Raw genomic sequence first — 21918 nt, 5'->3', positions numbered from 1 at the left:
GCTCCATCTTCCTGCTGTCTCAGTCCCTCTCATGCAAATCTGGGCAGTAAGGGCAGCAACCTTCAACATAAATCTACAGATTAGACCTCACTACTTACAGTGTTGGAGAAGAACTGGAGCAGGATGATGGATCAGGGTCAGGGCTCATTAGGCTTCACACTGCTGTGTTACTAGCTCACCCCTGCAGAAGAAAAACAACACACACACACATACAGGAGGTCACGGTCAGAGAAGAAGACGACCCTCTCCGGCCCCTCGCCTATGTAAACACACACACACACACGCCAGGGGTCAACGGGAGGTTAGGGCGGCTACGTCGAGGTGGCTCAAGGGCGTTTCACACAGCTAAATGGGTATTTGGTGATTTTAATCAAGCCGTTGAAATTGGGCCATGTTAATGAGAGGTGGCAGGAATGTTGCGTGCTAACGACTCTGGCTCCTAGCCTACTGAACGTAAGTGAGGATGCAGGCCCGTGGACCACAGCTTCAGAACCTAACGCTGGTGTGACAGGCCAGATATCAGAACGCGCAGCTGAATGAATAAGGGTACAAGTAAGAGTACAAATCTGCTGGTTCTTTTTCTCACTGACCGTAGCTGTATCATTGTTAACCAGGCCTAAGCAGATGGTAGCTGGGTATGGGAAGTCGGGAACAGGCTACATCAGTTCCACTGGTCCCAGTGACCTGATTACATCGCACCACTGCCAAATTGGGTCGACAACCGCATAACTATTCCAGAACTGCGGAGCGGAATTCAGTATATACCGTATACTGTATGTAGGGTAGATAAGGTTACGGTAGATTGGGTTCTTGGATACGGCAGGGTCGTGCTTCATAGCTTCCTGGTACCAGCAACAGAGCATGTGTACGTGAGGGAGAGGACGGAGAAGAGAAAGAAACAGAGAGACGGATAAAGAGAGGACAGAAAGAGAGAGGACAGAAAGAGAGAAAGACGCAGAGAGAGATGCAGATGAACAATGCAGAAAAGGGAGAGAGACAGAGAGAAATAAAGAGAGAGCGAGAGAGAGCGAGAGAGAGAGAGAGAGAGAGAGAGAGAGAGAGAGAGAGAGAGAGAGAGAGAGAGAGAGAGAGAGAGAGAGAGAGAGAGAGAGAGTACCAGTCAGGAGTGCAGTGAAAAGAGGCAGCTCATTTTAAAAGACCACATTTTAGGAATTCCAATGCGCTGATATGGCTATGGATCATGAGCTAATAGGATAATGAATATTTCCACTGAGAGGACAGCTTAGAAAGCCCCCAGTAGTTCTTATAATCAATAAGACACCGCTACAGTTTCCCTCTGCAGTGCATGGGGGACAGACTCACGAAATCAGCATCTAGAGATGTTCAATGAACTGTTTCAACGGTGGGGGTGAAGACTGACGTCAGCAGCTCGGCCAACTCACATCCTCAGTTTACCCCCACACAATCTACTGTCATCAACAACACACACACACACTGCGGAAAACACATGCTCCATCTGGCCTCCTGCCTTAAACGCCTCAGTGTGTGTGTGTGAGTGTGTGTATGCAGGACTGCACTGCATGTGTGAATGTTTGTGTGCACGTTGGTAGGAAGGTAAAGATGATAGGGCACCACATGGAGGGCTGATAAATGATTGAGCAGATAGGATCTGAGTGTTGGGGGATGTGTTTAATAAGCTCAGAGTCTCTCGGCCTGGTCGGTACCTCTATCAAAGAGCTGGCTTATGAATCATTGAAATACATCAACAGGAGCACAACCGGACCTTACAGGACCTCTCCAAGACCTCCAAATAAGAACAAAGCCAGTCATGCAGATGGGAACTGATCTGCACTGACTGAAACACTGTGCGCAGTGATGCTTCGAAACGGAATACAGCATCAAGCATGTGTAGCCTTACCTAAAAAAAAAGAAGAAGCTAGATTCTATCAATATTCATCCACCATGTGTACATGACAAAAAAGCACACTCCACAGAGATTTGTTTCTCATAAATCTTGACCTGCTTAAACTATATAGCTTCAGAGCTGCCTTTCTCTGTGAATTATTACTTGGTGAACGAATAATCATTTTTTAATTCACATTTTTGAAAATACATCTTTATCTGCTTACACTCTAAAGCTTCAGCTTTGCCTGGTTCGGGTGGGATGGTGCTACAACTCAGGGCTCATTACAAAGGGTGTCCCTGAAAGCCTGGGGATGCATGGAGTTCACAGCTTCTAAAAGAGAGACACACCGCTCTGACAACAAGCTAGTCATCACTCAAATCACCTGAATCACAACTTGGTTAATACCACCTCAAAATACCACTTCAGGATGGAATGACACTTGAATCAGAATTGAGTAATTGCTCGATTTTTCTTTTTCTAAGTTGAAATCTATCTTTAAAGGAAAAGAGGGGTGCAAGTCAGCAGTCGGTCCACTCGTTCGGCACTTTCCCCACTGCGCTCCAACAGGGCTAATATTAGCCTTTGTGATTGCCTCCAATACGGAGAGCTCTCTTGCTTTCTCTCCCTATTAGCAAGTTAATGAAGGCCAGCCTCTAGAGTGGTAAATCACTCTATTTTAAATAATGGCTCAGAATAATGCAAAAAGACATGTTTGCAAATTGGTTTAATGTCATCATTGCTATTCCATTCAGCATGTTGGCCCTTCAAGCACCCATCATGTTGAGTTTTTCTCTGATGCCTTCTTGTTGTGTCTTTTTTGTGACATACTGTACTTCGCCTCACAGCAGGAGCATAATCCACACGCGCTGTGGAGGGCGGACTAAACCGCCACGCTGTGACCGTGCCAATCTGGGAGGAGAAGCGGGCGACCTCCTAAGCACAGCCCTCCCTGCGTTCAGCCATCAGACTCTCTCCTCCCTGCTCTGGAGATAAGGCCTCTCTGCTTTTGTCCCCGTATCAGCAGCGGGACACTGTCATCAAGATAAAAAAAAAAAAAGCTGCACTCTCATCCCTACTGCTCCTCTGCACTCCTGTCGCTATCTCTCTCACTCCCTCGACCTCGCTCTCTCTCACTCCCTCTTCCAAGTTTCCTCCAGATCACAGCCGTAATTCCCCTTCCCTGTCTTCGCAACTTCCGTTCATCTGCATGCAGTGTGTTCCTCGTTCCTCTCTCTCACTTCCAAGATCACTTCAGGGGGGGGGGGGGGGGGGGTGTATGTGGGGGGCAACCAGATGCCATCAAACATCACGATAAGAATCACTCATACAGTACAATACAGGGTGCAGTATCCGTCACTTTGCAATACCAGAATGGAAGCACTTTTTCACCTTCAATTTCAAGTCGGTGGCCCATGTCTGACAAAGTATGCTCACAAGAACAGCAGTTCTCATTACTTATTGAGAGGGATTCGCAGGTTTCAAACGTGTTATTAAACGCCATTTAAGCATGAGTGGCTCTGTGACAGAGTGGTTCTGCAGCAAGGTTTTTCATTGCGGTTGTGTTCACTTGCTGCACTGTGCTACTATCGGAGCGAGAATGGAAAAGGTTGTAATGGGCTGACACACCCAAAATACAAACCCCTGACGTCACCTCAACACTATAAATACGCCAGTGACTTCAGCTAAATAAATCTAAGAGTGGTGTGAAAATGACTAACCTGCCTTCACAATGTGTTCACCCTTACAATGTGATGTGAAGCTGCAAGGTTCCTAATGTTCACATACGGTATCGTTTGGTAGATCAATAAAGAAATAACACTATGTTGTTTTTCTTCAACACAATCTTCCATACAAGTGCTGACGAATGTGAATGGTCTTTAATCCTTAAGCAGTATGCTGTCCAGTGACATGCCCTCAAATGACAAGCCTCAGTTAAACGATGACCAACTCTGCATTAGGGGGGAACTGGCTTACGTCAGGTCCCCGAGACAGACATATTAGTTAGTCTGCAATGGGATTCACCACTAGCTCTCCTAAATCCTTAACCTCCCGTTCAGACTGCCCATCTTTGGCTCTTAATCCCCCTTGTCCACTAAATCCCTGGGTTCTACAATCATTCGTTTGTATATCAGATGCTGCGGACTGCATTAAAGGGGATTAAACAGAACCAAATCTAGGTGGTGGCACTCTGGAAAGGGTCATAGTGCACAATTGAATAATTTGTATATTTATTTTCTTGTATAAGCATTTTCCGTGAATTTGTTGTGGGATAAAGTACATCATGAGTACAGTCTTCTCTTGTACAAAATTGCTGGTAACGACCATGCAGTAAACAATACAACCCTTTTCAAAACACACACACTTGACCAACCATTTTCTCAAGTCTGCTCTTTAGTTCTATTTGTGTACATGCACATGCAATTACTTGCTTGGCCATCTGCAGAAGATGAGAGGATATGCCTGTGGCAATCTGAACAAAACAATACGGAGACCTGTGTTTTTAAGTAATTGACAAAAAAATATTAGATTTTTTTATAATACACTCAGCAGCATTCCAGGTCATTTTATGCAGTACATCTTGCTGTGGCTGTATCATGTGTTTCAGATTCATAGGGTTGTGTGTGTTGATTAGACATGCGTAAGCTCAAAAACGGATACAGAAACATAAGTAACATTTTGTTCCTTATAATTGAGTGCAATTTGGGCCTGCATTCAGAATGCATCAAAGACAGTATGTTGTCTTTTTGTGTTTTTGAGTGACCTCTATGATATTTGTATGAAGTTTCATCAATTCTGCACCACAAAAACAAGGTAATAAACTGCTTGTCACATCAGACAGTGTGCATAGATCACTGTCCTTGATCGTGCATCACACGCCCAATAGTCGATAAGCATGTTGGTTGCCAGAGGCACATTTTGTCAAAATGACATACAGAAAGGGCATTGATTCTTGTCCACAGAACTATTTGTTTTACCTTTATTTAGTTAGTTGAACTTCCACTGCCCACGTCAACTGACAGTTTTTTTTTCCTCCAAACATGACTGAACATCTCTGTTTGACATTTATGGAGGTGATGTGTGACAAAATTAAATGTTAACATAGCTCACTTCTTCCTTTGAAGTGAATAGGTTGATTTAGGTTATCTTAAAAAGTGCAAAGGTGATTTTTCAAATGATGCCTGATGCTGATTCTAAGAATAAACACCAAATAAAGACCATCTGGCTTGAAACGTTGTAGTCTTAAAATTAACATTTTGATTAACTAAGTTTAACTGGCTGTACTAGGATGACCAGATGTCTTTAACAGCGTCCTATATGTAACAGTAATTGTCAAAGACTTACTGGTTTCTGTGTTGCTTTTTTAGTGTGAAACTGTAATTGAATACGATTATATATCTGCAACTGATGTTTGCATTAAATACATTTATATACAGAAACAGCGCATTAGGTCGGAGCCACACTAGTAACTGTAGCAATATTGTCTGAAATACGCTCAACTCGAATGGTGAATGTGTAAAATGAAATAAAATTATAATTCAAGAGCATGCGGCGGTGTAGCCTAAAATTCATATATCTTCTGGCGCTATTTAAGGATAGCCAGTGATCGTGAAAGACCCAGAATTACTGTTCATGCGTCAATGAAAAATCGGATTCATTAGTACTCACGGTATCGGTTTGCTGAAAGGATATATTATTATCAGAACCTGGTGAATTGTCTCTTGTCCAACGTTGTATTGCGCTCACGACTCGTTTGACAGCTCTAGCTGACGGTGCGGTCGCTTTCCGTACGCTGTATAGGATGTCACGAGATCCAACAATGGTGGTAAATGGGTGAGCTGCTTGCCAAAATAACCTACGCAGCGAGCGAAATAAAAACTACTGCATTCATTGGGTAAGGAATCGTTAGAACAAGGTTCCTCCGTCGATATTTATCATAATGCATTATGGTCGAAAGCAGTCCTTTCTGATTGGATAAAAAAAAAAGAGGTGGAAACAAGTATATGAAGCGAGATTGGCGCAATACGCGTTGACAAGGGACCAGGAAACGGTGATTGGACATAATCATCCTTATTTTTAAGGCATACTGTTTATTGCCATGCGTAACCCACATTTATTGTACACACTATTACCTATAAATGTGTGTATTTGTCAACTCAGCGTGAAGCCTCCTAACAAGATTCAGGTGCTGCTTTGGTAGGCAACCTGCAGCAGACCAAACGTCACCATAAATTGGCAAACAATCTATTGGCTAAATAGTCAAACCATGGATGAATTCAAATGTAAGATTTATGATGCGTTGTATGCTTGATTTCTATCCTCGCTTCTCAGTCATTAACGGTTCCCCACGGCACTGATCTGAACTGTAAATCATGAATAGAAAATATGTAGGCTTATGTAGCAATCTAAATTTGTTTTTGCTGGAGAAACAATAAATCTGTCTGCTGGTCGACAGGGTGCTAGTTCGACATTTAGTCATTTAGCAGACGCTCTTATCCAGAGCGACTTACAGTAAGTACAGGGACATTCCCCCCAGTTCTAGGAACACAACCCATTATGAACACATTTGTGCATACAAAATGTGCACACTGACACATATGGCATTGCTTATTTGACATAGTAGGAAAGGTACTTTAAAAGAGATCCACACAATCTATAAAATCCACACAAAAAAAAGAATTAACTCATAGGCAAAACTGAAACATCTGGAAATAATACCAGGCGTTGTTTTAGCATTGCTGTCTATCCTTGTAACATGGATAAATTAGGACTCAGAGGAAATTCATCACATTTTTAATAGGTCAGATATTCCACTCAAGCATCATCTACAGGAAGAGAGAGCCAAGCCCTTCTATGGTTGACTCACAGACACATCAGCTGTTTGCCAACATGGGGACGGTAACTTGGAAATGTAAGCAACAAAATTCAAATCAGTAAACAGTTTATTGGTTTATATGTGAAATAAGATCATTCCACATGGTGTGAACTGATCCCAGGCAGACACAGACGCTGCTGCTACAGGGCACTGACTCAGCTCTGCTTTCGGAGACAGTTGATTGTCAGGTTGGCCAATGTGCCAGTAGTAAGCCCAGACAGCAGGGAATACACATCTGTCCACACCAAACAGCACACTCAAATGGGTGTCCGCTATATGGGATGCTATTAAAAGGGTGCCCTCTGCCTAACCATCAATGACTCACTCCCCACGTTCTGAAGACTGCATCTTACAACTTAGTTGCCAAGCCAGAATGTGCTTCGAATCTGCCATCATCTCAACTCCAGGGACAGGAGCATCTCTCTGTCAGGGGGTGCAGCTACACTCGCAGCAGATGAAGAACAAACCTTCATTACCAAAGCCTCCCTTGTGTCAGGAGTGAATAATGCTGCCTGTTCTCCTCATTAGTAACTAGTGGGCGTCTGTGTAGTACAAGGACCATGATAAAATAGGCCCACAGACAGACCCATGACTCATACATAAGAAATAGTTAAGTGGGGCAAAAAAATTGAAAATCAGATAGACACTAAAGCATCCTTTCTGCCTTGGCTATCTAAAATCTGCTCTGGGGATGGAGTTCTATAAGTTTTTTCCCCCAAACAATGCTATGATTCAATTGCTGCATTACCAGTACTACAATGTATTTTCCTGATCAACATCAGAAAATTCCTCACTGAACACTTTGTAATAGCATAATTAAATCACTGTTCCACTAAGCAGTCAGACTTGTCAATAACCAATGTAGCCAGATACAATGTGTTCCACCCTCCACAATTGATTGGTTTGGCAGCGATGCGTTCCATAGTTATATTTTTATGCCCATTATCGACATCCTTGGGTTGGCGAGAGAGGCAGACAGGGGGAGGAGGGACAGAAAAAAAGTGTGAGGGTCCATCCAGCACGGACCCGAGGGCTTGGGCCTGGAATAGGAGCAGCGAGATGTGGCAGTAGCACTGATCAAGCGCATCCCCGTTTCCTCACACATCACCAGGCCCACAGCACCAGCACGCTCTTGCTCACTTTCGAGCCTTCAGTTGGAGAGCCAATAGACAAGTCTCCCACTCTGGCAGAAATATCTGGGTATTCTTAAGTTAAACAGCCTAATCATGGATGCCTTATTAGATGCAGTGTATGTGGAAGACGATAGTATAACATTTGGACATTGTAAACAGACATTGTAAACAACCAACGGAAAACCCATGTCTCCCATTAGCCCCGAGTGTAAGGCTGTCTCTTATCTATGCAGATAGGGAGGGCAGAATGACCCTTTCACATGTGGAGGGCTGTGCACTGCTGAGCTCTGATTACTTCTCACCCAACACTCATCTTCCCCCCTATCATGCATTATTAATGGACTCTAATGGCCAAGCCAGAGCTGAAGCTATTGATTGTTTTTTTCCCCCCTTCAATTCAATTGAATCATATTGAAGCCTGCATGGGGAGCAGAGGACCCCCTTTCTTTCCATCCTCTCTTCACAGCCCTCTCTTCCACACTGCCCCCCCCTCCTTTTCACAGCTGTAGACTCTTCTCTCTCAGCATCTGAAGGATGCTTCTCACACTTCCTCCTGGGCTTCTTACTTCCACGCTGAGGATTCCAGGCAGGTGGGTCCTAGATCACATTGGGTTACTTTTCATCAATTACATGCCTAGTTTTCATGGTTATATAGAGGAACTTTGGCCACAAGATGCATTCCATATTCATAAGGCAATGCCAGTAGTATTTATAGTCAATAAGTAACTCACAAAATATTTTGGGAATGATAGACACAGCCGTCTTCCATTGAATGACGACAAAATCTACTTTCTCTCATTACATTAAAGTGCAGGGACAGAAAACCTGAAGTCATAAGGAGATAAGACGGTTGGGTTGGGTGTCCTGGGGTACCTTACGTAAGCATGGGCTGCATAGACCCTTCCTGAAACCTGAAGCATTTCCTGTTAAGTGTGCAAAAAAATGGACAGTTTATTTTTTTATATACAGCAATTTATTACTGCTAAGAAAAGTGGAAGATATACAGTAAGAAAATTCAAGGAGAGACAATATGGTAGCTCATCAATGCAGTCTGGAATCTTCAGCTACACATTAATATGATCCTTTGAAACGGCACCTTTGTCGACCTTGGTGTCTTACCGTTCTAGTGTACACTGACTACTACCAATTCAACCAACACAGTTTTATCTGGCATTTGGAAGGACGACAGAATGGATGGTGGGGTGTCGGGGGAGTTCCTTAAATAAAGGCAGGGGCTTTGCAATGTCTCTGGGACCTGCTCCGCTGCGGTGGCACAGAGGTCACTCCAGGAGCCAGCCGTGCCCCAGCTCTGCTGCAGGGCCGCTCCTCTCCAGGAGTTAGCTGGGTCCCTGCTCCTCCTCCTGCCTCATCCTCTTCCTCAGGTGTTCGCTGATGGCCGCCAGGGGGTTGGTTTTGGAGGCCAGGTCTTTCACGGCTTCGCTAAAACGACTCGTCTCGGTCTCGCTACAAAGAGAGCAAAGACACAGGTTCAGAGGTTGATGGTCAGTTTACTCTGGTGGCCCTGGGAAGGATGCAAATAACCTGCTGTTATATATGTCAAATTCAGGTCTTTGAATACATGTTTGTAGCATTTAAAGGGGGCCAGATCGAGGGCATAGTAGCTGCTGAGGGCTGGCAGATTTGGCATGGTTAGCCAGAGGTTAGAGTGACTTACATGAGCTTGCGTTTCTGAGAAGCCTTCATCAGGCTGAAGTCTGTGGGTTCTGGCTTCTTCTTCACAGGCCTGAAAGGGGAAGAGAAGGTTCCGGAGATGACCACGGTTGAAAAGGACGGCGGGTAGGTTAATAGAGCGCTACTAAGCAACCAGAGATGGGTTCAAGGACCTGAGGCTGCATTCCTATTAAGAGCCCAGATCTGCAGACCTGCCAGTTCGACCAAGCATAATGTATCTGAAATATGATACAACCAACTGGGCTTGACCCACAATCAGATACTCCAGCCTACAATGACCCTTGTGGGTTGAAACACACCTCCCTTCATTTAAATGTATATTTGATCTCCCAGGTTACCACAGAGAGATGCTTTGCGGAGGTGGGCGAAGGGAGTTTTTTTTCATGTAGCAGCATATTTTCTACTTCTTCAAATCACATCTGATTTGTTTGGCCCTTTTACAAGCAAGGTCACAGAGGGCTTTAGAGCTCTACAGATCAGAGCCTATTTCCATCCTACATCCTCTAAGGACAAGAAAAAGAAGTCCCAAAAACTCAAAAGAAGGAAGAAACCTCAGGAAGGGCAGCGAGGGTTGCTCTATTCCAGAGACAGTTGATGATGCACCAAGGTGCAGACCATAACCGGAAACCAGGTTTAAACATTTAAATGAACAGATGAATAGTCAGTGAAGTCACACACACACACACAGTTCAGCACTTGCAGAGCATTAGCAATGTCCTGCATTGGTACTTGTCAGAAACAGGACTGGGATGTACAGGATCAGCATAAATCCATGAGACGGTCAGGTAGACACAAGAAGTGATCCATCAGAGGGCATTTGGAGAGCGATGTAAACATGGTTGTCTATGTGGGTAGCATTGTTATGCTGTGGGTGATGGTTTTTTCGGGTCACGGGAACCCGTGCAGCTGAGACAGAGGGCCGAGGAGGAAAACAGAGACACACATGCTGTAATAAACACAGCTCTGGAGGCCCACAGCACAGGCAGGCTCAACACTTCAGCAGGGGAAAAATGATATCGTAAATATCTACGTTGCCTGCAATAACACAGATGGGATGAGGCAGTGAACTCGATACTTTTGGCAACCAAAAAGAGGACGCGGGCTGACTAGTTCTGCTATACGGTTTTGATCCAGTAAAAAAAAGAAAACGTACAAAAATAATAATAGTTGTGGAAGGACCGCTGCAGACCTGCATATAAAGTCATCCTCACACCCCTCTGTTCTGAAGGTGTCTGGGGGGGAGGGGGGGGGGGGGGAAATCGAGCCGACAAAATCTAGTTCTCACTCGGAAAAAAGACGTCAATCTCACAGGTAAACAAGTCATTGATGCAGAAAAGCGCCCCAGCTGGTTTTGCCGTGCGCCTCCTGATCTCCTCAGACAGGGCGGCACTCGGGTGTCTCAGACGGGGGTAATGAGCACGTCTTGTATTAGCGCCCTGACATCCCAGCCCCTGGGTCTGGTTACCTTCCCCGTTACACAGCCTCTGTCTGTCAGTCGCACAAACAGCACAGCGTGGCGATGCGAAAAGACCCACATGTACTGACATGATGGCAACATATATACATATGGAAAATGTTTGTTTAAATGGTGTACTGTCTCTAAATGGTGTTTAAATGTTATAAGTTGTGATCTTGGAACTTTCCTCATGTACCAACATACAATAATCTCCATAATGTCTAACCTACATCCTACTTCATGTGACCTCAGGAACTACTAATCTGACATTCAGCAAACAAACAAGTCATTTAACTAATCAAATATGGCATTAGAGCACGAGTCCTCTCTAGACTTGTTCTTGACTTCACTGATGGTGCCCTCAAACTTCCCGCTCAAGATGAGTAAACACCTGTGTTGCAGATCCCCGCTGCCTGGCAACCAGCCCTCTGAGGGAATCTCCATGAGTGAATATCTCAGCGTAAACCACAGGGATCACCACCATGGTAGAAAGGTGTGAAGAGGATAATTAGGTCTAGAATCCAGATATATTTCTTTCTTTTTTTTTTTTTTATCTTCAAGCTAATATGGGACATCCATCTTTTTTTATTGCATTTTCTTTGAGATCATGGCACATCACTGTCTTTGGTCGTGCGAGGTGTAAAGGGGTTGAGGCCGCTGCTGTGCATGAGGAGATGAGGCGTCAGCACCGAGGCATGCGCTCGGTCCAGACATTTATAACCCAAGTGAAAAACTGCCCATCACAATAAAGCAAGCCTCACACGGTGCCTGCAGCCAGGGGCTGGATTAGAGCACTGAACCCCCCCCCCCCCCACCACCACCATGGAAGCCCACTAAACTGCCTCGTTGCATTCACAACCCAGCAGTGGCAGGATAATTGAAAATATCTCAGATTCGATCTGACTTGATTTACTTGCCGTATTACCTTTTGAAGACAATGGCTTTTTGTCTTGTCTTTTTTGCTTGTGATCCTGGTCTTTTTGTCTGTGATCCTGGTCTTTTTGTCTGTGATCCTGGTCTTTTTGTCTATGTACTGTGTTGTTTTATGGGTTTAACTATTTTAAATTGTACAACACTTTGGTCAAATGCTGTTTTTAAATGGGCTTTATTTGAGGTTTCATTTGTATTCCATTTTGTGTAAAAAAAACCTGTCCAAGTCAGCCTAACATTCTCTCCTCCACCCTACTCCAGGCACAGGCTGTGTGGAGCCCCCCCTCCCCCCAGTACCAGTACTGTGGTACTCTGTGCTGTGGTACATTACATTTACATTTAGTCATTTAGCAGACACTCTTATCCAGAGCGACTTACAGTAAGTACAGGGACATTCCCCCCGAAGCAACTAGGGTGAAGTGCCTTGCCCAAGGACACAACGTCAATTGACACGGCCGGGAATCGAACTGGCAACCTTCAGATTACTAGCCCGACTCCCTCACCGCTCAGCCATCTGACTCTGGGTTTCCCTGCTGAATGGAGGACCGAGCTGTGGATGTGAGTCCTGGAGCGAGCTCTGTTACCCCAGCTCCCCCCCGACACAACGCCAAGGTCGGGGAGGGGTGTCGGTAACAAACCGGCAGCCATGCCATCACGTAAGGTCTTGCATTTGTTTGACTAAAATGCTAAGAATGACCCATACCAGTGAATGAAGGGCACTTAGTTAACACAGAGTTGAGACTGTGGAGGGGAGCCAGAAGGGACGGCCCATGTGACAGCTAAGTGTTTTTAACACTCACAAACACAATCTCAGACATTATTCACCCTATAGCACTGATGTCATTGGTTATTAACTAACCATGGCCCTACCATATATAATATAACTGAAGAGGCCCAGTTATACAATATTGTTACTATCTGTATATTTAAGGATTATAGACCAGACCATCCATTGACTTGATTTTGACTCCGTAATTTACTCTAATTAGATTCCATTAGTTAAATTTACATTTAGTCATTTAGCAGACGCTTTTAGCGGCTTACAGTAAGTACAGGGACATTCCCCCGAGGCAAGTAGGGTGAAGTGCCTTGCCCAAGGACACAACGTCAGTTGGCATGACCAGGAATCGAACTGGCAACCTTCGGATTACTAGCCCGATTCCCTCACCGCTCAGCCACCTGACTCCCTGTTAATCCCGGTAAATCCATAATATGAGTTCACTCAATGACCCTGACATTGATTAGCTCCTGAATCAATTGCAACCAGATTTTGAATACTTCCATGACACATACAGTACCATCTTTACGGACTTGACCTTCAAATCTGACTTAATTCTGAGTCGACAACAATCCAACGATTGATGTTCTGAAGTGCTCCCATGGCTTTGGCAGCAGTGGTGACCGGCCAGGTGTTGGAACCTTGGGCTACTCACACTCTGTTCTTTCTGCGGGTGGACGTCTTGGTGGCAGGGAGGAGCTGGGAGAGTTCGGGCAGGGCGTCCGCCAGGGGTCGCATGTCGCCCACCACGGGCATGGCCTGCCGTTTGGCCTGCGCCACCTGCTGCTCCCGCGCCAGTTTGATGGAGCTGATCTCTGGGAGGGAGGGAGGGAGGGAGGGAGGGAGGGAGGGAGGGAGGGAGGGAGGGAGGGAGGGAGGGAGGGAGGGAGGGAGGGAGGGAGGGAGGGAGGGAGGGAGGGAGGGAGGGAGGGAGGGAGGGAGGGAGGGAGGGAGGGAGGGAGGGAGGGAACAGAGACAGCAGACACGCTTCAGACACCTGGGGAAATACTGTCCATCTCCGCATGGCTTTAGTCTGGTTTACCTGGCACATAGAACAGGTCCCAAACATGAACATCATTATCAGGCAGAAATCCCACACAATCTACACTGGGTAAACACAGACGGCAGCTCTGTTCCTCACAGACACAGTGTTTACCGCATCATTAATGTGGTTTTCAAACTTTCGGAGGCAGTTTTGTTTTGAAGCCAGTGGTGCTTGTGTGTTTGTGTATTCCTAAACTTGACATGGTGCCATCTTGGGCTTCCCTGGTTCAAATACAAAAGAAAATCCTACATCCTGTAAATTATGACTTGGTTAGCTTCTGGTTTAATGTTGAGTTAAGCCCATTTTAAGTGACTTTAATTTATGAAGGGAAGTGAGTAGAACGGAATCCATCACAGCCCTTCGATAAACATCATGATCAAAGAGGAGGCAGATATCTAAACCAGATGTCAGTTACACAGGCAAGCAGTGCAAGAGCAGGTGAAAAAGTGGGCCAATTTAAAACTTTACGATTTTAAAGATATTTCTTCCTGTGCCTAATCAGATAATAAGCAGGATGCGCTGAGGTTTTAACAAGATGACTCACAGCTCATATAGCTCGACAAGACAGCAAAGAATAGTTTGACTCCGGATTCAGGCTCATCTTTAGAAGCTTGGCACAGACCTAAACATGCACACAGTCAAACGCTCCAAGCATGCATAATACAGAAACCACCCCATCCAATTTTCCAACAATACAGTAGTGCTCATAACAGAAAAGCTATAAGCTTCCCCACAACCCTTGTTAATTCCGAAAACTGTCGAACCATGGTGCCGGTCTAGGGTTTCAGAGACAGTCAAAAGGACCATTAGCTCCTAATTATATGCACAGAGGAAACGTCTAGGGTTCTGTGGGAATTGATCGGATCAGCAGATTTGGTTACCAGTGATCACAATTATAGAGGAAGAGGTGGTGTTGTTGCTGGTGGGGCTGAGGAGGGGGAGGGGGGGTTGTAATTACAGTTCGCCCGGCAAACCCGCTGTCCTTGAGCTATCCGTCCTGGGGCACAAACAAACCCTTTGAAAAAGACTCTCGTCTTCCACCTTTGACATCCCAAATTCAAAAAGGAACTTTGAGAGCTGTTAGTGTGTGGTGCGCAGCCTGCGGCGGGGTGTGGTCGGTGTTAAGCCGTGGCCTCAGCTGGAGCTCTTCAGAGGGCTGTGGTGGGGTTTGGCCGGGCGGCCGCTGCGTGCTACTCACTGTTCAGCCAGCGATCTCTCCTCTCCTTCATCTTCTCCTTCTTCGACTGCTGCTTCTTGTCCTCTGGGCCTGGAGACACACACGGGACAACCGCGCTGTTACCCTGCTCCCACCTCACGGTACAGGATCATGAGCACACACGCACGCACACACACACACACACACACGCACACACACGCTCAGGAACCCAGGATCACAGGCATCCAAAACACAGGCACACACGGGATCAAACACATCACGCACAAACCGCTATTGCGTTCTAAAAGGCAATTGAAAAGACCCATTGATGAGATGAAATCGGGGGCGAGAGGAGGTGTTGCCGTGGGGACACAGCGCCCATGTGACTGGCGTGTCTCCCGTGCAAAGTGACAGGACGAGCCGAGACAGATGGACAGGGAGGGGAAACGCTACCTACCGTCTCGGTTTCCGTCCCTCGCGGGAAAAACATCCTGCACAGGGATGGAAACTCTTTTCCTATCAGGACGGCCACATTGAGGTCCCCAGGGTTGTAGTGCACTGGGACCGAGCAAGGGTGTGTGTGTGTGTGTGTGTGTGTGGCTGTTGTGGAGGGTGTGTGGGGAGCAAAGTCGCCGTTTGTTCCCACCCCAGCCCTTCCTGAGCGATGAACATACTCTGATATGAGCTGAGGGAAGGTGTGTGTGTGTGTGTGTGTGTGTGGTGGTTGGGGGGAGACAGCTCATCACACACACGCAGGCTTCCTACAGCGTTTATGGGGTACTGTCAGAGGGTCTGTCATCTCCCTCTCAATCACATGTGATTTGAGGCGGGGCGGGGAGAGAAACACCTGGAGCCTGACTAGACCAGAAAGTCCTCTGCCAGCCCAGAAATGTGCTATAGAAACATGAGACTCAACAAGGGCAGATCAAAGGGCTTCACTGCCTCGTTTTTTTTTTTTTTACAAACCTCCGCCCTCCGACTGAGGGGGCGGAGCCTGATCGATTGCCTCTCCCTCGACTTTGGGAAAGCGAAGCGTCAGTGTGTTGCGGCGGTCTATTATTAGCGTGCTGATGGGATGGCTTTTTGTAATTAGCTATGCAGCAGTCCTCGACGGCCACATCTGGAGGAAGGGTTGTCAGACGGGGACTCGGAGCTAGCCTGCGCACAAAGCCTGGTCGCCTCGCTTGGTCTTACTGGACGGCGAGCTCCTGTAAGCGAGCTGACGCGTCACAGCGTGGTCGCCAGATAATGACCTCTGAGGGAGTGGGGAGGTGAACGAGGTTTGACAGAGGTGGACAAATGAAGAGGAAGAGAGTCCTGTTTACTTATAGCTTGTCAGAGAGCTCTAAGCTGCCCGTTTAAGGTCAAGATGAGCCACCTTGAGAGACTTGCTACTCGACAGGCGGGGGGGAGGGGGGGGGGGGGGGGATGCTTGTCCTGGAGCCTGCTGGGTGCACAAAGCATGTGAGGGAGGCTTGAGTGTGCTCAGGAAGTCCATCTTCCCAGTGGGGAATAAGGAAGGAGAGGGAGGGGCAGGCTGCATATCCCATTATGATAACCCACAGACACACACCGCCCGGGCCTCCTGTACCCAGACCTGCTGTTCAGCCAGGACTCCTTGGGAATCCAGGACATGTAAATGCACCGCACCAGCAACTTTGTAGGAGACTTGAGAAAATATGTCACACTGGATCTGTACAAGTGTGGGAACGAATGACAGGCCTGTACTGCGGCCCTGGAAACCCCATCCTCGGGTGGGTTGTAGAATGGATGCACCTGTGCCTCTTTTACTGGCTTCCAGACCAGAAATTGAGCGTCTCCTCAGAGAAGTCTCGTGGGATGGGACGATTTCGCATTCTCCTTTCCGCCCTCTTGAAATAGAAAGTGGGGACTTGCTCTGTCGCCGTCTTAGCGCCCGCTGGTGCCTGGTAGAGAACAGCAGAGAGCTGCACAAACACGCAACGCCGCCACAGCTAGATGGGGACACTGACACAGTAACGGCAGGTTGCAGTCAGGTCCTCAGTTGAATTAGGCAGAGCTTCCTGTCTGACTGGGGGGGGTGGCTAGGGTGACAGGGGCAGCAGGGAAGACCGGTATGCATGGAACCAAGCCTCACTGCTATATTCAAATGACCCGTCTCTCCAACACTTGGCAGTGTAGCAGCCTGATAGTCACACACGAGGGAATTCTGCGTGTGGTCATTTTGCGTCGCTCCCCCCCCCCCCCCCCTTTCCCATTCTCCCACAGCCTGGAACATCCTGTCAATCAGTGTCATTTTTTCCCCACCGAGTCTGATTTCAGACTTACTTTTATTTGGTGCCTGATGCCAGTGCTTAAAAAGAAAAGACAAAGTATCTGGATTCTGACATGAAACCATCACCAGACAGTTCTGGCTGACTGCCTCTAAACAGTCCAGAGAGAAGATCCAGACTGGGTCCTAATGGCAGAGTATGTGCGCTGAATGGCATGCTTTCTGTTATTGATCCACTGCTGCCCCCCCGCCACGCACAAGGTCGAAAGGTTCGTCAACAGCCCGCCTACAAACAGCCCGTGTGTCATCCTGATGAGCGCGGGTGCGTTTGACGAGCCCCGCGGTCCCAGGCCCCGGGGAGGGGGGGGGGGGAGCTCATCTGATCACCGATCGATGAGATCCTCCCGCTGTCGTCGCCATGCCGATGAGGGGTGCTAGAGGTGGGGCCCACCATGCTTCCTACGAGGGGGGGACACCTGTTCTCCGATAACGATCACGACGAATCGTAACAAAGCACGTCTAATCTTATCTGCTCGCACCGGGGTCCGCCTGTCCTAGGAGATCCTCAGTCTCTTAAGAGGCGTAGCGCCCAGATTAGCAGCCGTGATGCCACACACATCCAGCTGGTGCTGAGAGAGAGAGAGCGGGAGAGAGAGAGGGCATTTATTTGTTCTAATGGTGGTTCTGATACAGAGATGAGGCATCATATGAACAGAGACTAGCTACACTTCAAGCACTGCCTAGTGATAGAGAGACAGATTGGTTGAGAGATATCAGACAAACAATAATTGTTGTTTTAAGACAGCAAGTCTATAAATACGCGAGGCTGTCTGAATGGCCAGTGAAGCTGGGTGAAGTTGGCTTGTCTGGGCTTCTGGCTGTCTGGCTGGCTGGGCACTAACCACCTCCCAGCTGCGCGCGCTCCTGCCGCTGCCATGGTGATGAGACAGGTCTGGGATGGACCTCGACCGCACAGCTAGCTAACACACCGGGTCACCGTGGGCCCTCGGGGAATAACACCTCCACAGGGACCTTAGAGACCCCGTCAGGAAGAGCACAGCTCATCTCTCCATCCTCTCACTGTCCAGCCTGCCAGGGGGCACGGATATGGGAACGTAAAGGACTCGACAGCCACTAATCACAATCCATAATCTCCATTAGCCCAAAGGACAATCCACCGAGCATATATTGGTCAAACAAATGAGCCCCCTCTCTCCGGGCCTCGGCAGGACCCTGGTGCCCACGCCGCCCGGGCGCCGCGATCGGCGCTCGCTCCTGTCCAATCTTGATCCGCCCGCCGCAGTGCAAACAACAACTGTGTTGTCCTGCTGTTGCAGCAGAGTACAGGCCAGATAGGCATCTCCACTCTGCGGCAGTGTTGGAGCGTTCCCGACTGCAGATAGGGGTGAAACCCGACCCCCCCCCCCCCCAGCCCCCCCAGCCGGGCTCCGTGCTGTTTGTGGTGGGCAGAGGGCCCTCACCACTGTCCCGCTCCCTTTGGGAGCATCAGGTTCTTAGCATCAGTGAAACAGATAGCGCCAATTATGAGAGGTTGGAGAATTCCATTCCCTTTTCCTGTCCCCCCCCCCGCCCCCTTGCCTGACTGCACTGACACCTATCAGTCAGGAGCCGTGATGGAGAAGAGTGTGAGTTGGGGGAGGGGGAGCCCATCCAAAGGCGAACAGGAGCTATGGGTTGTGCTCCGACACTGATACCTCCAATTAAAGTGCAGCGAGTGCTCTTTGTCAAAGCAGAGCCGCTCGACCAACCACAGTGCTGCGGTCATCTTTTCTCAACGTTTTGTCCCAAGGGGAGTGGGGGCGGATCGGGGCTTGAAAAGGGTTAAATCTCTGGGGCCGAGTCGAGCCCTCAGCTTCAATTTGGTGTCAAGGACAAACTCAGACCACAGTGAGTGTGCTCTGGCTGACTGGATTTGAAAGGGCTTGAGTAAGGCTGAGGGGGGTGGTGAGGGGGGGGGTTAGAACAAATATGGGTCAGTGAGGGATCTTTGGTAGTCCTCCATCGCCGGCACAAACACTCCATCTCAGCATGGGGGGGTAAGTTCTCCGGGAAGCAGGCTGTCTCTGTGTCAGGCCTTGGCTTGCGTCCTGCCAGTTCCTTGATGAAACAAGCGCTGTGAAAAGGGACAGCCCGCCTTTTCTTACATTCCCTGCTTCAACATTCCATACTAAAACGTAGTTCGAAACCCGCATCTGCGCGGGCAGATGATCCCGTCGATCAAAGCCAAAAAACACACGCCGTTTGCTGCCACTACATATGCCGAGCTCCCGTAGTACGGTCAGTGATTAGGCAACAACGATCCAATTAAAAGCCTGTCTGATAAGAGTTGATGTGCTCCGCTACGAAGACCCGGGGGAGAGGAAGTTAGTGTGTGTGTGTGTGTGTGTGTGTGTGTGGATGGGGGATGGGGGGCGGGCGGTGAAAAGACATAAGAGGCTGCTGTTGGCTCATTCTATAATTAGAGCCGGGAGGGGAAGTGGCTAACTGGACAGCTGCTCGATGGAACAGGCTACCTCTGGATTTGGGGGATAAGCCCCTGTGGACTTTGCTCTCACAAAAGGCACTCAGCAAATGGAGCACAAACAACTATGCTGGGTCTAAGGTACGTCAGCTTCCAGCGTTCCCCCACTTCCCACACACTAAAGCTCCAAAGCTGGCAAGCGTCCTCCAACATCACTGCCATTTTTAACACACCGTGTACGGGCATATTTCGAAGGCTGTAAAACAGGCAGCAGGTGCTGTTTTGGGTAATGCAAGGCTTGGATTACAAGCAAAACAGCCTCTCACCATGGCAACCACCTGCTCTGACAAGTATTTATGTATTTATTTATTTATTTATTTATTATTCTTAAGGACTCCAAAACACTTGCCAGACGAAGAAAAATTAGATGCTGTTTTTATCTTCAATGAAATAATCTTAGTTAAATAATCAGACAGGTTAGTGAAGAGCGTATGCATTCTTAGTTAGGCTAAAACAGTAGAAGATGGAGCAGGGAGTGGAGCTATTTCAATCAGCCTTGGGAGATGTTCCCTGGAGACTGGCATCAAACCTGGGCATGCTGCCACTGTTGCATCAACAAAGAATCGAAGAGCCACACCATTAGAAAAGCTCCACTTAGGCAGTTAACCTAACAACGATGACATAACTAGGACTAGATTACAGATCACTGGGCTGCTACCATACACGTGCTGTGGAGCTGTCCTGCAGGACAGGTGCCCCTCGTCGAGGAGCAAGGCCGAGCAACCCAGCTGCAGCTGTGCCTCCGCACAACACCAGCCTCAATGTCAAAACGGAAGTGGAGAACACTGATGCAGCTAAACCATGATTTCATGCATGAGCTTTTTATACTGCAGCGAGTCTAAAAATAGCTCCAGTCCGTTGTCTAGCAAGGCTTCTTGCAGCACTGCAGCTCCCTGCTCTGGCTTAGATCGGTGGATCTCTGCAGCCTGAGACTAGGTCACAGTTTCAAAGAGGTTGGCGTATGTGTTTGAAACCCAAAAAATAGCCATGTGTACAAACAGAATAATTGAGAGATTAGGGGTTCACCCTTTGTCCAATTTAAAACATGGATTCATCCCTAACACCACAGTACAGTGTTCATTCATTATTTACATATGGTATAATGATGTGCCTTAACCTTTTCCCTCTCAGTCTTATTGATGTTCATTCCATATTAAAACCTCTAAATACCCTGAATTGAATTACAATTTGACAAGCTATTGATGTAAATGCGCCTGATATCATGGATTATATTCCTGGGTCTCATACGCCACCTAGTGGGAGACGAGAAAATTGAACAAAGTAGGAGAACAGAGGCAGCCATGTCCCCTAAAAGGCCCACTACTGCTATTTACCTTTATTCACAAGTGTCTCATTGGAAGGTTCTTCGAACTTCAGAGTTTGCACCAGGGCCTCAGGGTTTATTTTCGTGCCAGCAAAGATTCCACATGGAAAAGAACTTGACGCCTGCGAACAAAAAAAAGATGGTAATTGTGAGAGCATATCTATTGCCATTCATTTCGCTCCATCTTGTGTATATTTTCTTAAACGTTACTTTCTGATGTAAGTTAACATCTGTGCTCGCTAATGCACCTGTGTCGTCTTTGCGTTTTTTGCGTGCGACGATGCAAGGTTGGTCTTGTTTACATCAAAGAAAGAACCACTTGGAACCGCAGGGATTGGTGCTGTTTCCAAATCAAGTAAGGTGGACCTCGCGACACCGCTCCCTGGACTGTCAAGTTTCACAGCTCCCTGGTGAAGCTTTTGGCGAACTCTCTTTATCTTTCCAACCATAATTAATTGTAGGTTTGACAAGGAGCTAGCTAAATAAATCTGAAATTACTCATAAAACCACCCCAGCTAGCTAGCTAGCTACCAGAATGCATGCGACATCAACGTGGAGCACCGTACTTCGTTTACAATATTGGGGCTGCTCTATTGGACGCCGGGCTGAGCGTAAGATCATAACATTTGATACATTTATAAAAGAAAGTGTTTTGATTAATGTCTTTGAACGTGTTTGGAACCGAGGACACAAAGAGGATTGCCTTAATTACCACAATTCGGCCTACTTAAAAGGATAAAACCCTTATGAACCACATAACTCCTACCTGTTTGCCCTAGCCATGTGACAGTGTTTGACACGATTTATTTAAAATGATTTCAACCAGGAATCCATGTCCGGTGTTTTGGCTAAAGCAGTCGATACACAAAAG

At 47.3% G+C, this 21918-nt stretch overlaps 2 protein-coding genes across 2 annotated transcripts in view; both read right to left on the bottom strand.

The window, feature by feature from the left end:
- Window positions 1–5564, bottom strand: part of adarb1a (adenosine deaminase RNA specific B1a) — a 31735-nt gene extending 26171 nt beyond the window's left edge. Inside the window, exons 1-2 of the mRNA XM_067260675.1 lie at window positions 5534–5564; window positions 99–181 (exon numbers count right to left, since the gene is read on the bottom strand). The gene's annotated coding sequence lies outside the window, so the exon portion shown is untranslated. The remainder of the gene's footprint in view (window positions 1–98; window positions 182–5533) is intronic.
- A 3281-nt stretch (window positions 5565–8845) lies between these two features.
- slx9 (SLX9 ribosome biogenesis factor) lies at window positions 8846–21787 on the bottom strand. The gene is made up of 6 exons (XM_067260144.1): window positions 21296–21787; window positions 21058–21169; window positions 14973–15041; window positions 13385–13544; window positions 9549–9617; window positions 8846–9337 (listed from the first exon to the last, which is right to left on the bottom strand). The coding sequence occupies exons 1-6, from the start codon at window positions 21494–21496 to the stop codon at window positions 9211–9213; spliced, it is 738 nt and encodes a 245-aa protein (XP_067116245.1). The 5' UTR covers window positions 21497–21787; the 3' UTR covers window positions 8846–9210.
- Window positions 21788–21918: the final 131 nt, after the last annotated feature.

Source organism: Osmerus mordax, chromosome 22 (assembly GCF_038355195.1).
Source record: "Osmerus mordax isolate fOsmMor3 chromosome 22, fOsmMor3.pri, whole genome shotgun sequence".
NCBI classification, from domain to species: Eukaryota; Metazoa; Chordata; class Actinopteri; order Osmeriformes; family Osmeridae; genus Osmerus; species Osmerus mordax.
This window is presented reverse-complemented; position numbering and strand designations above follow the sequence as displayed.

Bases quoted from the DNA above. Each gene is read 5' to 3' on its own strand.
- slx9 (XM_067260144.1), bottom strand. From the start codon at position 21,496: ATGGTTGGAAAGATAAAGAGAGTTCGCCAAAAGCTTCACCAGGGAGCT. The intron at 13,545-14,972 runs GTGAGTAGCACG...CCTCCCTCCCAG, and splicing joins GAGAGATCGCTGGCTGAACA to AGATCAGCTCCATCAAACTG. The intron at 9,338-9,548 runs GTAAGTCACTCT...CTCTCTTTGTAG, and splicing joins TCTCAGAAACGCAAGCTCAT to CGAGACCGAGACGAGTCGTT.